This window comes from Girardinichthys multiradiatus, chromosome 14, assembly GCF_021462225.1.
Source record: "Girardinichthys multiradiatus isolate DD_20200921_A chromosome 14, DD_fGirMul_XY1, whole genome shotgun sequence".
NCBI lineage: Eukaryota > Metazoa > Chordata > Actinopteri > Cyprinodontiformes > Goodeidae > Girardinichthys > Girardinichthys multiradiatus.
In genome coordinates this window covers 25,392,943-25,415,496 of record NC_061807.1, presented here as the reverse complement: position 1 = coordinate 25,415,496, position 22,554 = coordinate 25,392,943, and the positions used below count along the sequence as shown (strand labels likewise).

Genomic DNA, 22,554 nt, shown 5'->3' with positions numbered 1-22,554 from the left:
GACCAAACACCAAAGCCAGTGTTTGGATTGAGCTTAAACCAGCAGTGTGTACACTTTAGCATCATGGAGACTAAACAAACAACAAAGACGAATATTGACAGAAAGATGAGGGAGGATTAGAAAGACACTCAGACAAGTAAACACCAACAAAGAAGGCAGTGCGCAAAGACGCTCGAGGGAAAACAGCTCTTTGAGGGGAGGGGAGAGACTGAGGAGAAAACGGAGATGGGAGGAGCAGCCAAAGAGAGAGAAATGTGAAACTTTGAGAGGACAGGAGGAGTTCAAGGCAGCGCTGCCAGTCTGGTGAAGGGTGTTTCTGTGTTTGTGCTGTCATGTCGGCGAACAAGGCTCAACACTTCCCCTGTGGAGTGGATGAGTGTAACGCATGTCGCGGTTGGAGGCTGGAAGGCCGAGCTGTGATAGCATGTGGTTTGCAGGAGACTCCTGCAGTTGGCTTCTTGCAGCGCGGGAGGCTGGTTGAGAGGCCGATCAAGGCCATGGAAGACAAGTACAGAGGGGTCTTTCCTTTACTACATTTAGAGTAAGAATTTATTTGATTTATATGATTTATTTCCATGTTTTTTTTGTTTGTATGTTGGGTTTTAACTGCAAGAGCCATGGCATCATTTTCTTCTACGTCATCATTTTACATGTTTTATGTTTACAAAGAGCAGTAATTCAGTTTAATTCACTTTCATATAGCACTCCCAAATGATAATATGTCCAATATATGTCCAATTATATGCAAGTCAGTCTGTCCAAATTTAGTTTAAATTATTCTGTTTCATTCTGATACAATCTAATTATATAACTAGATTCAGACCCAATTAATTTCAGTTGCAAGATAGTACAGTCAGACTCAATGCTACCTGGTAACTGATTTTGCAGCAATCAAATAGACTAAAGTAAACAGAGAAGCAACAGGGCAGCAGTATTGTCAAAGATTACACATTTCAATGTAGCTTTAGCCCCTCACAACAAGAGAAACAGCTAAACAGAGAATCACTGAACCAGGGTAATATCTACATGACAGAAAAGTTAGAATACAGTGTAAATGACAGCAACGGTAGGTTTGTCAGTTGCTCTTTAAAGGAAAACGACATGGCTAAACAGATAAACAAACAACTTCCTATGTGAGATATAAATAAGGAAAAAATAAGAGTAGACACAATTTTTAGCAGCAATATAGCTGTCAATAGCCCATCCAGGAATGAGACACAGCTAAACACAAAAGCATCAAGACAGCTGCTCCATCCGTAGAAATGCAGGAAACTGATATCGATTGAGTGGTAAGGCTGTCATAGACACTGTATGTTAGGGACACGCTTGAAACAAAGGGCTATGGGCAGTATTTGGGAAGCCAGTCACAATTTTTACTCTCTAAAAAAAAAGCATGGTGTCCCAACAACTATTATAGTGTGATCTGATGTATTCTGGTGCTTCACGTTTTCCACAGGTGAAAAACAACTTCCTTAATAGAAACATTTTAATACCACAATATTCTAACTTAATACATTAATCACTAGCTTAAAAATGATATATCGTTGTTAAGTTTGGTAACTGCTTGCATGATACGTTGAAACTCCAGCCGGACCCCTTCATGTTTATTTAGAGAAAATACAGTAACACTGAACAGTGTTAGCTTTCTGAAGGGGTTAGTTTCATCGTATATTTTTCAACCACCACCTGAGATTATTTCAGTGCCTTATGGGACACTAGTGTCAGCAGGCTAGTGTTAAACCAGCCTACCTAAAGAAGTGGTTAAAATATTCCACTTATCACGTCATCAGCGGTCAGAACGTATTTCATGAAAAAATATGTTATATCAAAATGTCATGAAAACAGTTATTAAGACAATGTTGATGGGCAAAAGAAAGAAAATCCCAAATTGAAGAGCCACTTTTGTGCTGCATGTCAAAAAGAATTGGATTGAAAGAGAGTTTGGCTAAAATCTTAAGCAGAAACAAACGAATTCTCCAACAATCTGACTCAGCCTTAATGTGTTCTAGCCGGCAGAATGTAGAAAACAGACTCAGTCAGATACTGACTTACAAGAGGCGTTGCTTGATTTTGTGCTTCTTGTTTTGTTCATTCAGATTAGTTTGGTTTCTGGACACAGACTGTCTTATGTTCTGGTTTGCAATAGATATGAGGGTATCTGAGAAATTAAGGTAAAACATAAAAGAAAGAGTCAGTATTTGACAGAAGCCAAAATATTTTCACTATATTGCAAACTCCAATTTGCAGTTTGTCAAGCATCATTGGTCTGTGAAGATATCTTTTTTTCCCTCTCCTTCATTCTAATTCACTAGATAAATGGTGTAAATTAGTCAGAGCGCATTCCGGGAGATGCTTTCCAGTGTGATGGTTCTGCACTCACTAAGACAGGAGAAAAGGCCCACGTTTGCATCTTTAATGTTGCCATAAATCTAATGCAAAACATTTGCTGTTTTTATGCATGCAAGGTGAAAGACGATTGCTACAGCTGACAGGATGAAAACGGCTGCGTAAATTACACCGAAGACAAACTGGAAATTGATCGGAGGTGGCATTCCAGACACTTTCTGTGCCCTTCTGTGGCTGCTTCACCCTCTGCAAATTGTTGTTTTTTTCCCCTCTTGTAGCCCCCATTAGGATGATAGATGAGAAAAGATGGAGAGGGTATGGTTAATCTTCCGAGGAGAGAAAGACCATAGAGGGGGGGGGGGGGCGCGAGACCAGCGTGGCCTGTACATAAATAAACAGGACAGTTGCAGGACGGATGAAAAATGACTGCCATCGCCCCTTAAAAGATGGAGGATGGGTGACCGGGAGAAAAGGGACTAAGCCAAGCACGACTGAGTGAGGGGATGGAAAGTGATTAAAAACGAAGGGAGAATGAAAAGCAGAGAGATGAGGAGGACAAGTGAGATCTAACGAGAGGAAGAGGAGCGGGATATTGTTGGGCAAGGGGCGGGGATTCTGGAGGGGGCTATATTGAGCTCAGCCTCTCTGCAGGAGCTGCTTAATGAGCACAGAGATTTTTAAGTAATTATTGGTTATCAACCTGATGATAGTCATTGCTCTGGTTTTGTATTGCAGACTCCCTATAGTTATTCAATTATAGGCCTTTTTTAACAAAGCCCCAGCTCTGAATTGCTGCCTTGTGTTCAAAACGTATAGCGTGTTTGGACTGGGCCATTATTATACTGTTGCGTAACACAGGTTGCCAGCAGGGGGGAATATATAAACACAGTGTCCCTTACTGCTGTAGGGTAGACTATGATTAATTGTTTAAACCAGATGCTACAATTTATTAAAGTATCGACAGCTAACGCTTTAATGCTATGCTTGATATTTATAAAAGAAACTTTATGACAAACTGCTTTGGGATTATTTCAATTGTTACGAACACGGAGACAGAAACGAAAAGGAAAACATAAGAAGCACGAAAGAGAGAAAGGTGGGGCAAAAAGGAAAAAGGGAAAGAATGGGAAAAGAATGGAGGAGAGGAAGAAGGATGGAGAGATTACAAGCTTGCTTCTACGCCTGCAGAAACAAACATAACAGCTTTTTTACTGAAAAGTGCACGGTACTTATGAATGCAAGATGTATTTAGTGGTAACTGCAGCTCAATATAGAACATTTGTGTATCTGTTAACACCTGAATCTAAACACCTGTGGGTCTGAGTGTTAGCGTGCTTGTGTATACAAGGTTTCTCCATAAACATATGCAATAGTGAGTGTGAGAAGCCACAGACCTGCCCCCCTGGACCTGGGACAGATATGGAGGAGATCCGAGCCACATACATCCAAAGGCCCCCCAGAGCACAGGAACCCAGGGAGAACCACTGCCGGGACTATCGCAACAGCCCCAGAGAAGAGCAGTGGAGAGTCCCAGGGGAACCACCCAGCAGCCACAATGCAGAAGCCTCATGGAGCTGCAGCGACGAGCCCACAGGCCTCGCTAGCAGCCATCTACGCCCGAGCAGATCGAGCCATGGACCCAGAGACCCAAGACCCCGGAACATATCACTCCCAAGTAGAGGCCCAACAGAGCCCAGGGGTCCAGGCTCCAGCAAGCAGCCAAGTGAGCCAGCACACACCAAATCACCCAGCCCTGGATACCGAGAACCACAAGTACACCAGTGGGCAGAGACACCAACCACCGGTAGGTAGTGTGCCGGGGAGGAAATAGGACCCACAAGGCTTTAATTTTCAAAAGCATAGTTAACATGTTTATATTATTGCTTAAACTTGAACACAAAAGATTGCATATTTTCCTGCTAGTCTATCAGTTGCATGAGATGAGGCAGTGAAGACATCAGACATCTGAGAATTACAGATGTAGTGTGGCGGGAAGGAAATAGGTCACACATTTGATGGGTAGAAATTCTGAAACTTCTACTAATAGCAGATCATAACTATTGTGTCATTTGGTTGCTGCAAAGGGTGAATTCTGCTAATTTTTTTATTTAGATCCAGAAATTTTATCCATCACCTTGAATTCACCATGTCCACAGAGAAACATGGTGGTGGCAGCATCATGCTGTAGGGAAGTTTTTACCCAGCATCCAGTCAGAGCTACAGTGAAATGATTAAGAACAAAGCACAGTCATGTGTTAGAATGGTGCAGTCAAATCCAGAACTGAATCTTCAAGACTTCAAGACTGCTTAACATCCAATATAAGATTGAGCAACGAAGAATAGGTCATAATGTCAGTCTCTAAATGTGTAAAGCAGACATACCCCAAAAGAGTGGTGGTTCCACAAAGCATTGACATAAAGAGGCTGCAAATGCTTTGTGTTGGTACATCCTCAAATTCCAATAGAAATGATAAAAAAAACATTGAAGTTTGTGGTTGTATTATGATAAAATGTGAAACAAAATTGTAACGGTAAAAAAAACAAACAGGGAAGTGTGGACTTTAAAATCCTGCCACACACAAAAGTGAAAGCGGAAAAAACGCTCAGAATTGAATGTTAGCATGCTGTGGGCAGCGTTACACAAAAAGGGGGACAAGAAAAAGAATCAAGGGTTGTGCCATGTATGCTCAGCAGCCTCCACAGTGCAGGGAAGTCATCCATTTTAAGGGCTGCAGCAGCAGCAGAAGACCTGCTAGCTTCTCATTAGCAGGTGAGACACACTGATAGGATTCTTGGGATGCAGTCGGATGGCTGGCCAGACAGACAGATGGCTCTCTGCTCCATTACTCAGGAATACAGCACAACACTGGATGCTTTCCACTCCATACAGAGAGAGTGAGAGACAGAGAAAGATAGAAACAAAGAAAAAGAGAAAAAAAGAGCACTTTAGTCTTTTAAGAGAATAAAAGAGGCAGAGAAGCATGCAGAGTAAAGTCTATAAAAGGACGAAGAGATGCAAGCGCACTGATGCTGCGGCCTCAAGATTTATAGCCCAAACAATGCCTTGGGTTTCTGTTAACGAAACTGGTCTCTTTAAATAATAAAGCTTGTTTTGTTTTTTCCTCTACTTTTCTCTCTTTTCAGAGTATTGGTTTTAAATTTCAGATGAGTGCTGCAAGGGGAAAAGAGATATGAGTGCTGCTCAGCTGAAAAAAGAAGAGAAGTCAGCGTTGGCTGCTGCAGCGTCTGTTGATTCAGTCATCAATTACAGCAGCAGCAATCGTGTTAAATAAAAGTCAACAACTGACTAACTGCAAAACCCCGTCCAGCTGTTTATTGAGTTCCAGGCCCACAGCATCAGCCTGGCCTTATACACACATCATTGATCTCTATAAGGTATTCAAAGTCTACACGTTTGATCAAAGCTGGTGGAGGGTGGGGAGCAGTTTTTCGGAGGCCAGTAATACTACCTGAGGAAGAATAAGAAGGTGGTGGTGGGGAGTCTCTGATGCCATGACAGATCTGGATCAAGAGTACCTATCACAGAATCAAAGTCAGCGGCATCAATATTTCATCAGAGGAGAAGCAGTCGGTCGCCGTTCACCCACACCCTCTCCTGCAACCTTCCCAACCAAATGCTTGTTCTTCCCTGTCCTTTGCTCTCCTATGAAGCTGCTTTTGGGTTACAGTTGCCTCGATCATATTTGCCCAACCTCTGGATTATAGATTCATTTTATTGACACCATATCCTGGTAGCTTACAGTGACTGCAGTGGAAAAATATCTGTCCCCTTACAGATATTTTCTGTTCTTGCTTTTTTGTCAGGCTTATCTGTTTGAGATCACCAAACCACATTTTAATATCAGAAAAAGATAACCTAAGTAAATATAAGACAGAGTTTTTGAACAACTCATTATCTATTCAAATCAACTTCGCCCCATGTGAAAAATATGTGCGGACGTCTGCTGGACAGTTTTTTACGGCTGCGTTTTTACTCCAAAAATTGCACAGCAGGAAAAAAATCTTCATATTGAACTGATTTATATGTGACACTGAGCCACACCGACAGGTGTGTGGTGGGTCCCCTGGTGGTGCCCAACTAGCTCATCAAACTTGCTACTATCTATTCGGAAGTATTCAAAGTGTTTCTCGCTGTCCATCGTCTCCATGTCCTTTACCTTGTATTCCCCTTTTTCATCACCTGTCTAGTTTATTGGCCTTATACAGGTCCTTCTCAAAATATTAGCATATTGTGATAAAGTTAATTATTTTCCATAATGTCATGATGAAAATTTAACATTCATATATTTTAGATTCATTGCACACTAACTGAAATATTTCAGGTCTTTTATTGTCTTAATACGGATGATTTTGGCATACAGCTCATGAAAACCCAAAATTCCTATCTCACAAAATTAGCATATTTCATCCGACCAATAAAAGAAAAGTGTTTTTAATACAAAAAACGTCAACCTTCAAATAATCATGTACAGTTATGCACTCAATACTTGGTCGGGAATCCTTTGGCAGAAATGACTGCTTCAATGCGGCGTGGCATGGAGGCAATCAGCCTGTGGCACTGCTGAGGTCTTATGGAGGCCCAGGATGCTTCGATAGCGGCCTTTAGCTCATCCAGAGTGTTGGGTCTTGAGTCTCTCAACGTTCTCTTCACAATATCCCACAGATTCTCTATGGGGTTCAGGTCAGGAGAGTTGGCAGGCCAATTGAGCACAGTGATACCATGGTCAGTAAACCATTTACCAGTGGTTTTGGCACTGTGAGCAGGTGCCAGGTCGTGTTGAAAAGTGAAATCTTCATCTCCATAAAGCTTTTCAGCAGATGGAAACATGAAGTGCTCCAAAATCTCCTGATAGCTAGCTGCATTGATCCTGCCCTTGATAAAACACAGTGGACCAACACCAGCAGCTGACACGGCACCCCAGACCATCACTGACTGTGGGTACTTGACACTGGACTTCTGGCATTTTGGTATTTCCTTCTCCCCAGTCTTCCTCCAGACTCTGGCACCTTGATTTCTGAATGACATGCAGAATTTGCTTTCATCCGAAAAAAGTACTTTGGACCACTGAGCAACAGTCCAGTGCTGCTTCACTGTAGCCCAGGTCAGGCGCTTCTGCCGCTGTTTCTGGTTCAAAAGTGGCTTGACCTGGGGAATGCGGCACCTGTAGCCCATTTCTTGCACACGCCTGTGCACGGTGGCTCTGGATGTTTCTACTCCAGACTCAGTCCACTGCTTCCGCAGGTCCCCCAAGGTCTGGAATCGGCCCTTCTCCACAATCTTCCTCAGGGTCCGGTCACCTCTTCTCGTTGTGCAGCGTATTCTGCCACACTTTTTCCTTCCCACAGACTTCCCACTGAGGTGCCTTGATACAGCACTCTGGGAACAGCCTATTCGTTCAGAAATTTCTTTCTGTGTCTTACCCTCTTGCTTGAGGGTGTCAATAGTGGCCTTCTGGACAGCAGTCAGGTCGGCAGTCTTACCCATGATTGGGGTTTTGAGTGATGAACCAGGCTGGGAGTTTTAAAGGCCTCAGGAATCTTTTGCAGGTGTTTAGAGTTAACTTGTTGATTCAGATGATTAGGTTCATAGCTCATTTAGAAACCCTTTTAATGATATGCTAATTTTGTGAGATAGGAATTTTGGGTTTTCATGAGCTGTATGCCAAAATCATCCGTATTAAGACAATAAAAGACCTGAAATATTTCAGTTAGTGTGCAATGAATCTAAAATATATGAATGTTAAATTTTCATCATGACATTATGGAAAATAATTAACTTTATCACAATATGCTAATATTTTGAGAAGGACCTGTATACCACCTTCTTTTCTATTGTTCTCCCAAAGCTTCAAGGCAAATTATGTAGGAAATTAGTACACCCGACTGTGCAGTACATGCATAGTATGTCTGACTCTGTGGGAACCCTAACTGTGGTGGAGGAACTTAATTCATAGTAGTGTGCATATAGATCTTTATATTTCCAGGATCTACATATATTTTGGTATGATTCTGTGTGATGTAATCTTTGCAACAACTTGCAGGTAGTGGCATTTCCTTGTTCGAGGGCCAAAGACCCCACACGATGACCCTGTACATAATTCATTTGTCTGATGAAAAGCCCATCACTTTAAAACATTAGTTTGGTGCCACATTATGGTGCAATAAATGAGCCAGCACTGAGTCCTGCTGTGTGGGAACCTTTTTGGTTCATCAGATAAAACATGTGTGACCTCACCCCCATGAAATTACCCAGATGTAAAGGACATGGGTAACATAAGTTGTACAAATATGAAAGTCAGTCAAATGTGTTAAAAGTTCTCTGCCTCATCTGACCTAGGAAGGCTTTTGGCTTGTCCATGTGGGAAGCTGCAAATTTAAGCCGAGCTTGAAGTTGTCAGTCTTGAAGAAAGGTCTTCTTTCTTAGTTGGCACCCTCCAGGTTAAAGAGTATGTGAAACTTCGTCACTGGGGATTGTAGGACTGGTTTTTCAACTATTTCCAGTTGATAACAGGCATGATCCATCTAAGGGGGATGGTTTGTTGTAATGTATGTTTACTCTGCAAAGTGCTATGGGATATTTCTCCAAATATTAGTATGGGTGTATGTATATATCTGGGCCTGTATAAATAATTTTGATTCCGTAGATTAGAAATAATTCACAGAAATTTAAATGTGTGACTCTTTTTATCATTATTGTATAATCATACTACAATGGAAAATAGTTCATTAAAACCCTCCCAAAAAACACGTTCATGTCCAAATGAGTGCGTGTGAACAACTGTTTGTGTCCATGTTCAGCCTGTACAATAAATACAAAAATGTTAATCCCGTCAGAATGTCAGGTTCATGAAAACAACTTCGATGTGTCACAATCTGGATTCTTCTCCAATCCCAAAATGGGGAGGCAGCAACACACGCTGTGCAGAAACTAGGCTACAGAGTGCTTAACATGGCACCACGTCGACTAATACAGGAAGAGGTTAAGTTACTTCCCAAAACAAACTCACACCGACACACCGTATTAATGCAGGAGAGGGGAAATGAAAGTTTGCATTATTTTTAGAAGGAAATTATGTCTGTGGAACTCCGTAATTATAAAGCTATTCAGAATTGACTGATAGGCCTCGGGTTTACTCCGCCATCCGTACTCTCGCAGCCTTATCTTTACCCAGCACAACCACATAGACTCCTACATCCATTTTAATATGGTAATTATTGAGCAAATTCTAAACAGCGAGCAAAACGGAAAAGCTGGTGAAAGCAGTTAAAATGGGATTCAGCTACCTGCCACCAATATCAACATAACTCATCCTTTCCCCTCACTTCCTGATGATCCGGGTTTATTCAGGGTATATATAGACCTTCTCCTCCTTTGTGTCCACTCCCTGGCGAGCTATTTTCAGCACCTCTGCTGCCGTCATCGGGCTGATTCGAAAGCATGATAAACTTACGCACAGAATGAGCAAGCGTCGTCATTTATAATGAAAACCATTGTTCAGCTTCTGTTAACAAGGCGCTTTATTCTAACGTCTATTCATTCCATAGGCTGAAGATATTGTCATGCCTTAAAATATAAAAGCTGAGCTTTCAGATTCAAATGGGGAACAAAAACACAGGATTTATTTGGCAACTCTGGTCTTAGTTTGTAAGAATTTTGCATCTCAGTGCTGAAATAGGAAGATAGAAAAATTGTTAAAGGGAGGGGAAGAAGTCCCTGTAGAGTTTTTCTTTCTCAAGGCAAGTTTTTTCTGGTTTGACAAGACTGACAACTTGTCTTACGAGGAAAGAAGTTCTGAGGAAGCAACAGCAGCCATTCTCTGGCTGGCAACATCTAACAGTATACTAAATCTTTTTGGCAGGGAAAGAAAACCTAATTTGCTCCTAATTTACCCAATGGAGGGGTGATGAAGGACAGGCCAGGCAAGGAGATTCCTTTTTATACTGTTTCTTAAAGTTTAAAACCCAAAGGTCACCTAAAAATTGATGGATGGACAGACAGATTCATGGACGGATGGATGACATTATTCCCACTTCATACTTTATAGAGTAGATGTTGATATTTTTGTCTGGACAGATGGAACATACCCATCCTAAAACTACAGACACATGGGAAAGTGTTCTTGTTTTTGAAAGACAGTGGAAAAGCTGACGTTGATCCCTGACATGAGTGGTGATACATGAAGAGCTGGGTCGCGCTTGTCTTTATTGCAAACCTTTTTGTTGCTTAACATTCTGATTGCTTTAATCGAATTAAATCTACAAAAAAAGAAATATCTTACGGTTTGCTTGCAACTTTAAAACTGCTAATTCAGAAGTATCGGTGCTCTCAGAGATCTCATTCTGTTTTGTCAGCAGATGTTGTACAGCCTCTCTCCACCCTCTGTGATAAATCCATCTCGTGATTTGTCCTTTCTGTCCCCTTTCTCTTCCTCCCTTCTGGGTTAGCTCTGCAGTTTAGCTTATGGGCCCAGGGATGTTGTATTAATTAACACGCCTCACTGCACTCCCATCAAGCAGCCAGTAATAAGCCCAGCTCCAAGTTTCCCTCCTGGAGCGCACCAAGATGGCAGCATCCGTAAACAACTCAAAATTTACAGCACTGCAGTCTCAGCAGCGGGGCCCCTGCTCTTCCTTATGCTGAAGGACCGCAGGCTGGAGCGTCCAGGCTCGAACAGACCATTTCTTTGTTTAATATCGTTTAGAATCTAAATGCACTTTTGTCATATTCAAACTATTGCTGCCTTTTTTCCAGTTACTTCTTGGATACCGGTAAATTGTGACTGCTGCTCAGGACAGTGTAACCTTTTCAGACGTGCAAAGCAGTCCTTATTGGGCCAATTGCTCAGCGCTGGAGCAACAATAATCAACTTTGTCTTCCTTCACATGTGGCAGGATTGAAATCGGTGCAAATCTCTGTCAATACCAACATGGTTCGACAAGCAGCTATGCAAATCAATCAGCTCCTCCGAGAGGCTGTATTGAGGTACATAGCCGTGTGTACATGTGTTACTGTAGTTGGAAATATCAGCAGCGCTCCTTGTGAAGTGCTGAGGTAACTCAAGGTGTGGAGATGCAAATGCAGCCCACGGTCCACGGAGACTCCAAAATCATACATTACCTTCCAGTAGATGGGTCACCAGATATATTTAGCCTTGTTTTTTCTTAGAACTGCTTACTTGTTTTGATTTCAGAGTACAGTATCAACAGTAAAGCATTAAAAACACAGATCTGCAGCCCTGTTGTTCTGGCCAAAATGATGCAAAATCACTGAATCCTCTACTGCAGTCACAACAAAACAGAAATGGTTTTTTTGTAAGAAGTAATAATAGTGGAGACAGCCACCACCACTTCAGGTAGAAACAAATGTATAAGTCAAGAAGGCATGAAATTCTGTTATGAAACATGTAATAATAATTGGTTGTCAGGGTGACCTGACTAACAGCACGAAAGGCGTACTGTTTCAACAGCATTGCACGGAAAAAGCAGTTGAAGTTTTGGAGAGGCCTTCAATGATCCCAGTCTTTCAAAAGATTCCTGGGCAGAGCTGAAAAGGTGCATGCGAGCAAGGCGGCCTATAAATCAGACTCAGTTACAACAGTTCTGTCAGGAGGAATGGGCTATAATTCTAACAGACTGTTGTGAGGAGCTCGTGGATAGATGCCAAAAATTTTTTATTCAAGTCATGCAGTTTATAAGGCTGTTCTACCATATACTACGAAAAGATAATGTTTACTTCTGAAATTAGAGAAAGCCTTAAAAACTTTCACTATTCTGCCATTTTGCAAACAGAAACACTTCAGGTAATGCTTAAAAAAAGATTCCTTATTGACCTAAAACAGGGAAGGTTTAGTATGGTATAATGACAGACTGTGAGCAGAAAGGGTCTCTCAATGTGTTTAAACATCTAGTTTGAACGGATTGATTGCTATATGACAGAACAAAACTCCAACAAAAACACATTACATCTGTTTATATATAAGAAACCGATGCCGTTGTCTGGAAGAGGTTTCCCATTTTGCTGTGGAATATTTCAACCCCTTACTCTTCAAGTTTAAATAAAGGTTAGGACAGTTCAGTTCTAGGGTTGGGTTAACTTTGCAACATAAGATTAAGCCAAACCAACCAAAGTACAAACAAACCGGTGACAGAGATCTAAATGAGCACAACGAGACCAAAACAAATGGGAAAGATAACAAAAATACAGAGAATGACAAAGAATTAGCAATGCACCTACGCAGATCTCAGCATCGGCTATCTGTCCGATACCATGTGCATGTACTCATACTTATATTCATTAATACGCTGCGATAGTACAGGATCAGGTACCAGTGTGATGGGAGCTTCATTTTCCCTCTAACAGTAATACACCATAAAATAAATGCATGCTACATGAAAAGAAGAAGACGACGACGTACGGTTGCTGGACAAACCACTTAACGGCAGCTGTGTAGTAGAAGAGGAGCCACGTCGGCGGCATGGAGACATTTTCAAGTGAACAAAGGTGATAAAAGAATAGCCGACTGCAAATTATGTTCAACAAAGTTGAGGTGTGAGATTCCTAGCCGCCACCACAACACTGACACAAAGTTGCCTAAACTACACAACTTTGTAAATAGTAATTCTTCACAGCCCGTAAAGGCTCAGACTCAGCCCTTAGTTACCATAAATTCCGGATTATAAGCCGCTACTTTTTTCCCCACACGTTGAACACTGCAGCCTATACAACGGTGCGGCTAATGCATGTTTTTTTTCATGCCGCCAAAAACATTTTGCCTGGTAACAGTAGAAGAATCAAATTGATGAGTAGTTCAAAGTGGTCCAATGAACTTGTGCAATAAATCAAGAGCACTTTCACAATTCAGTTACCAGTATTGTAAATCAGACATTTATATTCACCCTCATCAACATGGAAAATCACCAATGGATTTCAAAAGGCTGGACTGCGGCGTGATTAAGGGGACCGGGAGCGCTCAAGTGAGAGCGTCAACAAAGAGGCTGACATGAGTGACGAGATCCTGAGGCTGTTCAATTCGGACACAGAAGAACAGGACTTTGATGCTTTCAGTGCGCAAGAAGAAGATGAAGGCGATCAATGACTTTTGACCTGGTAGGCTGCAGTGTATATCAGTTAGGAGACACTGGAATGTTGTTTGTAGACTGTTCAGTTAAAAAGCATTAGCAAAGAAATTTGTGTGTTACTGATAACGTACGTATATTTAAAGGTAGCCGTGTTACAGCCACTGTTCGAAAAAAAGCATTTGAAATATGCATTTGTTTATATTACCATACGGATGAAGTTAAAAGCTAAAAATTTGTCACATGTAATATCTTTCTGTGTAAATTATATTACAATGTGGGACACCCACGGCTTAACATCCGGTGCAGCCTGTACAGGTACAAAATTGATTTTCTTTCTAAAATTAGAGCATGCGGCTTTTAATCAGGTGTGCTCTGTAGTCCGGAATTTACGGTACCCATTGATATAACTCCGTGTTCCTCCTTATCTTGAGGTCACATACTAGACAAGCCATCGCAGATGTGTTTGGTGACATGTTGCAGAAGTGGGGGTAACTGAAACTTCTGCTCCTGTTGTGCATAGTCACAATGCTAAAAACATGATAAAAACCATGAAGGATTCTGGACAACAGAGCCTGGTGTGTGTTGCACACACCCTCCAGCTGGTGGTTGGTGAAGGTCTTTTGGCCCAGAGGATTGTGGTGGATGCTGTGGCTGTTGGTCGGAAAATCATTGGACATTTGAAACCCTCTACATTAGCCTACTCCTAGCTAGAACACATTCAGGGGCAACTCAGCCAACCAATTAAAGGACAGGATGCTCAGACCTACTGGAATAGCACATTCTACTTGTTATAGTCTCTCACTGAGCAGAAGAGGGCCCTTGGACTATAAGAAACTGAACACGAGCTTCCACATAATCTCATCGCTCACCAGGTACAAAGATAGCTTTTTTCTTAAACATTCACACCGCTATGGAAGCTAAGGAAATGCTGAAGGTGGAGCTGAAGAGGGTATCTGGAGAATCTGGGTGAGCCACCTGCCAGAAAACCTTGTAAAGCACAAGCTAGGAAAGGTCTGGACAATGTGTTTAAAGAGATACCAACAATCTTCTTTAGTGAGCCATGAACCAGTAGGTGTTGCCATTCAGTTAAAGACCTGTCTTGGAGAGACTACAATTTCTCGGGAAGACAACCTGCTGCAGTACTGGGGTGGGGTTCATAAGGTGTGGTTCTTCACTTTGGCTAAGTATCCTGGAGGCACGTCTCAGTTCCATGTAGAGTGGAAAGTAAGAATTTTCAACTCAGTGTCAAACACTGTAGATGAAAACTGAAACAGACTAACTGTAAATGCAGAAATGCTGCTTGTCAAAAATTTGCTACTCACTTTCTTAAAATAGGCTTAGACTTCACAAACAGACTTCACAGATAACGTAACCCAATTTCAGTTGCTTTGCCACAGTTTTGTTTGTACAGGTACATATTTAATTTACATTTAGGTGAAAGTTGTGGCAAGGCTGTTTGTTAAAGAGATTCAGTTAATGTTAAAATGTAAGCAACATTTTGTTACATTAAGAGTATGGTTGTACATCAGTAAAATGCAATAAGAAGGTGGTTCTCCAAAAGTAAAATGCACTAAAAGTGTATTTCAGAATCAGAATCAGCTTTATTGCCAAGTTTGTACATACAAACAAGGAATTTGACTCTGGTACACTTTGCTCTTTGGTTCTGTTTTTGCATTACAGAATATACAAATTTACAATTTACAATGTACAATATACACATATCTAATAAAAAAGGTGCATTTGCAACATCTGTTTGCTGTTGTTTTGTACTCTATTGAATGTTCAACAGAGAAACAGCCTGGCGGAAGAAACTGTCACTGTGGCGGCTGGTTTTAGCGAACAGAGCTCTGTAGCGGCGGCCTGAAGGTAAAACTCTGAAGACCATCTCAGGTCCTCAGAGATGGTGGTTCCTAAGAACCTGAAGTGGTCCACAGCTCATACAGAGTTGTTGAGGATGGTGAGGGTGGTGTATGGGGGTGGTGTTCTCTGAAAGTCCACCACCATTTCCACAGTCTTGAGTGGGTTGAGTTCAAGGTAGTTCTGACCGCACCAGTGTACCAGCCGATCCACCTGCTGTCTGTATGCAGACTCATCACCGTCCTGGATCAGTCCAATGACAGTGGTGTCGTCTGCAAACTTAAGGAGTTTCATGGACGAGTCAGATGAGGTGCAGTCATTTGTGTACAGAGAGAAGAGGAGTGGGGATAGAACACACCCCTGGGGGGCACCAGTACTTACTGATCTGGATCGGGAGAAGATGCTCCCCAGTCTCACCTGCTGCTGTCGGTCCGTCAGGAAGCTGTTGATCCACTGACAGGTGGAGGCTGGGACGTTGAGCTGGGTGAGCTTCTGGTGGAGGATATCTGGTATGATGGTGTTGAAGGCCGAGCTGAAGTCTACAAACAGGATCCTGGCGTATGTCCCTGGACAGTTGAGGTGTTGCAGGATGAAGTGTAGACCTAAGTTAACAGCATCATCTGCCGACCTGTTTGCTCAGTAAGCAAATTGCAGGGGGTCCAGCAGGGGGCCTGTGATGTCTTTCAGGTGCTTCAACACCAGCCGCTCAAAGGATTTCATGACCACAGACGTCAGGGCTACAGACCTGTAGTCATTTAATCCTACAATGGTGGGTTTCTTGGGCACTGGGATGATGGTGGATCGTTTGAGGCAGGAGGGGACCTCACATTTCTCCAGTGATTAATTATTTCTGTTAAATATGCCTAATGAAAATAAATAATTTTCAAATTACATGTGCAGAGTGTAATAGGCTTTATTGGTACTCATATCGGTTCTCAGTATCGGCAAGTACTGAAATGTAGGTACTTGTACTCCGTTTGAAAACATTTGGTAACAGTGCATCCCTAAACAGAATATTTTAAAATTTTAAATTACCGCAATTAGAGGTAAATGGACAGCCTTTGATCATGTAAGACCCTCATTTTGGGGGTTTTAGTCCTAATTAAAATAAGAGTGGGGTAACTCTACAATGTTGAGGGTCTCAGCTAAGATAAAGAAAAGAGCCAGGGAACGGAGGATGAGTCACCCCACCAGTGGTGCACATAGCAGCTCCTTATTTTAAAGGCCAGGCACAGAAATACTCCAGCTCTGCTTCATCTATAAACAATGATCTGAGTTTTATTCTTCCTGTGGACATGGCTTTCACTTATTTCTTCCTCAACAATAAAAATAGACCTCAACGAGACACACCCAGAGGTCAGCTAAACCAAACATCATTATTACAAGGGGTAAATGTCAAGAAGAGCTCTGATCTCCACCTGAAGCAGAGGCAACTACTCTTCCTGGTTAGCTCTAAATCAGCTGTTATCACAGCTGGTGAAGTTATAATGTGTACATATAAAGCTCGTACCGCATGCATGGATCGACACATCATAATGATCCAGATGTGCATCACACAAACAGCCATGCTGAGCTTTCATCAGAGCCTCATCAACACACTCAGTGGGACGTTTCAGTCTGTCAGGAGAGTCTGCTTCCAGGCCTGTCTTTAGCTCGGAGACTGCAGCTCTGCTTGCTTTGGAGAAATCATTTGAGCAGCAACAAGGCAAAGAAGAAAATGAAACCAAAATAGTAAACATGACAATTATCTGCTACAGAAGCTCCACCACTGCCTGGAGAAGTTGTGAAAGTGTTGGGAAAAGGTCCGAACTGCAGCTGCTCTGTGAGGGAAAACTGACAGTCTTGTTGAATGGAGCTGCAGCTGCTTCACAACAGCAGTGGGACTCGCTACTCGACAAAATTTCTTGGGGATTTCACTCAAGTGCAGAGCAGAGACAGTTTCAGGAACTAATTACAGCAGATAATCCCAACTGTGCAACACTCCCTGACACGACTTTTTATCCCACCCCCCTTGTAAATACGAGGAGTTTTAAAAGCAAATGTTTTAGTTGCAAATGTTTTAGTTTATTGTGGATTTACTGTAATCCACACATGATCACATTTTATACAAACACCTCTACAAATATTGGGTTATCAAGAATCTGCCATAATCCTGGTTGCATATTTGACCACTCTTTTAAAAAGAAATAGTAGAGTTCATTTTAGTTAGTTGGTTTCTTTTTAAGGCCTTTACTTTTAATCATAGTCCAAACATTTTAAATCAGATTGAGGCCATTCCAGAAGCTTAACTTTAAACTGCTTTATCCATTCAAGCCCCTGTTTTCATGTGTGTGGGAATATGTTTCAGTTGTGTCAAAGTAAAAAAAAAGTGCAATTTTTGTCTCATCTGACAGTGAAATCTTTCTCAGGAAGAGAAATTAAAGGTGGAGGTGTAGTTTCAGTGGTTTGCCTTATTATGGCATGGTTTAGCTTTGGTGGCTCCTGTGTTGTTCCTAAACAATTTAACTCATTTCTTTTTTTCTACGAAATATTGTTTAAATTAGTTGGTTGAAACCTGGACAACAGAACTGTGATCCCAAAGACAGTCAAAAAACTGGTTTTAGAGTAGTTAAAGCAGCTTCAGGGATGGCCTCAACAACAGTCCCATTGCACATTTGTGGACTCTGCTTAAAAGTCCACACCAACTAATTTAAATGAACTGTTACAATTTCTGGCAAGAAGAGTCATCAAATATCCAGCCAGAAATCTCCCAGACAGTTCTTGAATAAATGCATCCTTGGCAAGCCTCAGCGTTCTGTAGCCCCCTCTGTCCTCACTCATAACCAAACACATTAACACCCCCTGATAAACACCACTCTGCAAACAGCAGTACCTTTTTACAAATTAATTTATTAATTCCCCATTATTAATTCCCCTTATTCCCCATTGACTTGATATGGTAGTAAGAAATAGAAAATATGTTAGGGCTACAACTAACAGATACATTTTTTATAGTGCAAATAACTCCCCCCCCCCAGACAATGCCACCCTGGGCAGAGGGCCATATCGCCGCTATCAAACCCCGCTGCTGACGCCAGAAGCTTGTTGATGGCCCAAGGTGCAAAAAAAGAAGAATGAGAAAATTCTTGTTTTTGAAAAAAAAGTAATTGAAGATTGTTGGACTATCATTTGACCAAAACTGTAGGATGTAAATTTTGGTACATTGAAAAAGACTAAGAGAACATCTATCAATTATTTGGTAAACTTGCAAAGGATTAGGAATGCACCATTTTTTAAATCAGTGAAATAATTCCAGTTTTGTTAGTTGTTTTCTATATGTAGATGTTCAGAAAACCTTGAGATATCTGCGAAAACAAATACTGAATTGTGATTCCCAGGCCCTCAGGCAGCACAGCAGTGAAAACCTACATGATTCAGTAATAAAAAAAAAGTCACCATTTTGACTCAGGAACCACTTCAGAAAGTCACTGGGAGTAAACAAAGTTTGTTGTTGCATCCAAATGTAAAAATCTGCCATGTGAGGGAAAGCAAAAACATCTAGAAACAAGAAGTAGAGAAGTGACTGTCTGCTCTGAGTTTGAGCTCATTTAAGATGCTTACAGAGTGGAATTTGGTGGTAAATATTCCCTCTTTCCTTTCTTTAAATGACCTACCCATATAAAATTAACATGAATTACATGTCTCTCAGCTCCAAACCTAATTGGACCACTAGGATCTAATGAGCCGATCTCTTTTGACCAACAGGGGACCCAAAGTCTCAAGCTGCAGTATGAGCCCATTCCCAAACACTGCTGTCTGAAATCCTTGTTTACTCGTCACTGAGAAACAGTTCCTGTCAATAACAATCCCTGTCAGAACGTGCCTCGCCCAGAGAGGGCTTTATTCGTCTACTGTGGTTTGTTTTGAGCTGACAGAAATCAGAGGCCTGGATTTCCTCTGCGCTCTCCACAGCATGTTGGAGAGGGCCAAGACTAAGACTAAGACGGAAACGGTTTGCTGATTTCCTTCCTTGTTCCGGCTGCCTGCCACAGCTACTTTTCTTGGGGCCTGTTTTGCGTGGGGTTGTGGGGGGCTCGTGGTTGAGAAGCAAAGAGAGTTAGAGGCGAGATTTCGCCACGGCACCCGCGGAATGAGAAATGACACAGTTTCCCCAAACGTGGCGCCTCATCGGGCTGTTACGGATTAGTTAAGGCTGTTATTCTAATCTGCGCCCCTTTTTTCTTTGCCGCCTCATTATGGAGCGGAGATGCCAAGGCCTCATGGCGAGAGTAATCTGTTAAGAGTGGTGAGGGTACAGATGATGGAAGCCAGTGCTGATCTGACGGAGGCTGGGGGAAGCCAAGCTCCAACCATTTGTGGTGTAAGGATTTAAATCCAATCACTGAACATGTTTGACCATGGACGGCAAGAAATAGGAAGACAGCTGAACAAGGACGCACGTCTTTGATGTCAGACACATGGAAAAATGACGCAAAAGAAGAGCATTAAGTATTATGTGTTCCTCTTTGTAAGCCACTGGGCTTGTCAGTCAGAGGCAGAGACTGAAAATGAGCTGCCAATCGTTTTAGCCTTCAACATACACAACGCCTTGCAAGCGTATTTTGCCTCGTCCACATCACAACTATATACCTCAGTGTATTTTATTGGAATTTTATGTGATAGAACACAAAGTAGTACAGAATGGTGTAGTGGAAGGAGAATGATGCACGTTTTTCCAAAGCTTTTCTTATAAAATTTTAAAATGTTTGGCTTGCATTTGTATTTAGCCATCCAGATTCAATATTTTGTAGACCCACCATTTGCTGGAATTACACCTGTGAGTGATTTGCACATCAAGAGACTGAATTGTTTTCCCCAATTGTCATTTATAAACAAATGCTCGAGCTCACTCAGATTAGATTAATTTAGAGTCTGTGAACATCAATATTCAAGCTTCCTAGTATTAGCTTCCAGCCCAGATTTGTGGCGTTCACAACTAATAACTGTTGTGTTGATAGACTCCCCCAGCTGATCTGTGGATCTCTGCAACTCCTCCAGAGTTACCAGCCTCTTGGCTGCTTCTCCAAATAATGTTCTCCTTACCCAGCCTGCAGGTTTAATTGCATGGTCATGTCTTTGTAGGTTTGCATTTGGGCAATACTCGCTTTTTTAATGGAGGAGTATGAAGGTACAGAGGTCTACATATAAATGCACGACACTCTCAAGTTTAATTAAAAAAATATATATTTACCATTTTCTTCTCATCATGCACTACTTTTTGTTTGTCAGTCACCAGTCATCCCAATAAAATACCTTGAAGTTTGTGGTTTTAATAAGCAGAAAATGTTCAAGAGGTATTTATACTTTTGTAAGGTAGTGTAGCTATAAGTATTTAAAGAATTATTAGAATTATTATGCTTTGAACTAAACTGTTCTAGTTTCCCCAACCACTGATAAAAATATCTCCCCACAGCATAATGTTGCCATCACCATGTTTCATTGTGGGGATGCAGGCTGATGTGTTAGTTTGGTGCTACACTGGTCTACTTCTGAGGGCAATCGACTGCACTGGATTTACTTTAGGGGTATCAGAGTAAAAAGGGCCACATTTTTACGAAAAGAAAAATATTTTTGTATGAAGTTGAAGATTTTGGTTGCAACGTATGAATTAGTTTGCAAGGCACCATAATTTACTTTAGGTTAGCGAAAAGTGGCAGCCTCAACTTTATTTCAGTGTTTTAAACTTTGAAGTCAAGCCATTTGAATTTAAGCAGTGACAAGCATCACTGATCACCACTTATCCTCGTATACAACAGACAGATACAACATCAGGACCCCTTCCTAAAGGCTAAGAAGTGCTTAATGAAGCAACCTCACATGTGGAGAAGGCACTTGTATTTATCTGTGACACAGACCATTAAAGCCACGTGAAGCACCAGTATTCAGCTACTTCACCCCAATCAACTTCAAGGCCTTTTCATTTAGCAAGTTCAAGAGGGTTTCATCTGGGGACAAAAGGGTGAACATCAGTAAATCAGCAGAGGACAGAGGAACGCCTCAAAGGCCTTCCAACCGGGAGGGTCAAAGCAAAGCTAAGTCCTCTATGCTTGTAATGTAGAAGAAGGCACAGATAGAGCATAGCAAGGCAAACTGCTGAATCTAAATATTTTAAAAAAGGGGATTTATTTCAGTACTTTAGTTCAAAAAGTGAAACTTATACATTATAAAGATTCTATACACAAAAATTGATATTTCAAACATTAATTTCTATTAATTTTGGTGATTATGGCTTGAAGCTATTAAAAACCCAAAAATAAGTTTCTCAGAAAATTACATTATTACAAAGTAAAGCTTCATGCAGCACTCCTGATGATCCAATATTTAGCGCCGAGGTTTCCTCACTAACCTACACCATGGTTCTTCCACAGTTCCTCTTCCTGCATAAGTAGTTGATTTATCCATTTCTATTTATTGTTCTTCTTTCTTTGATTTTAATATTGGTTGTTTTGTTCAAAGTCAGATGATTTCTCCATGATTGTGTTGGTCACCACATACCATTTCTGCATCATTTTGTCAGTGAATAAATGAAGGATATTAATCGGTTTACCAACAAACACCACTGTTAAAGTGTAAAAAGAAAGTGCACTCTCTAAGTTCTAGGGTTTCCTCTTTCACATAGGAGGTAAGAATCCTCTGGTCTGTAACCGATTCTAAAATTATTCAAAACTAACAATATGTGTACAAAAAAAGTACACAACAGATCCAGACAGTCAATCATTATTTACTAAACAAAGATCCTACTCTGCAAACCTGTCATGCTGCCATGTTGTTCTAAATGGGATGTTTTCTTCTGGAAACCCTTGTAAACAAACTACAGGTCCTTCTCAAAATATTAGCATATTGTGATAAAGTTCATTATTTTCCATAATGTCATGATGAAAATTTAACATTCATATATTTTAGATTCATTGCACACTAACTGAAATATTTCAGGTCTTTTATTGTCTTAATACGGATGATTTTGGCATACAGCTCATGAAAACCCAAAATTCCTATCTCACAAAATTAGCATATCATTAAAAGGGTCTCTAAATGAGCTATGAACCTAATCATCTGAATCAACGAGTTAACTTTAAACACCTGCAAAAGATTCCTGAGGCCTTTAAAACTCCCAGCCTGGTTCATCACTCAAAACCCCAATCATGGGTAAGACTGCCGACCTGACTGCTGTCCAGAAGGCCACTATTGACACCCTCAAGCAAGAGGGTAAGA

General features: G+C 41.3%; 1 protein-coding gene across 2 annotated transcripts; it reads left to right on the top strand.

Moving 5' to 3' along the window:
- Positions 1 to 216: 216 nt before the first annotated feature.
- Positions 217 to 6,555, top strand: LOC124881098. 2 transcript variants are annotated; one of them, XR_007041529.1, is made up of 2 exons: positions 217 to 541; positions 5,491 to 6,555. XR_007041529.1 is itself a non-coding variant. In XM_047386598.1 (2 exons), the coding sequence occupies exons 1-2, from the start codon at positions 333 to 335 to the stop codon at positions 4,156 to 4,158; spliced, it is 648 nt and encodes a 215-aa protein (XP_047242554.1). In that variant the 5' UTR covers positions 217 to 332; the 3' UTR covers positions 4,159 to 4,539. The 2 variants fall into 2 exon arrangements, 1 of the variants encoding a protein (XP_047242554.1); XM_047386598.1 differs by lacking the exon at positions 5,491 to 6,555 and adding an exon at positions 3,720 to 4,539.
- The last annotated feature ends 15,999 nt before the right edge of the window (positions 6,556 to 22,554 follow it).

Coding starts and splice junctions, on each gene's coding strand:
- LOC124881098 (XM_047386598.1), top strand. CDS start 333: ATGTCGGCGAACAAGGCTCAACACTTCCCCTGTGGAGTGGATGAGTGT. Junction 542..3,719: donor TTTCCTTTACTACATTTAGA/GTAAGAATTTAT, acceptor CATATGCAATAG/TGAGTGTGAGAAGCCACAGA.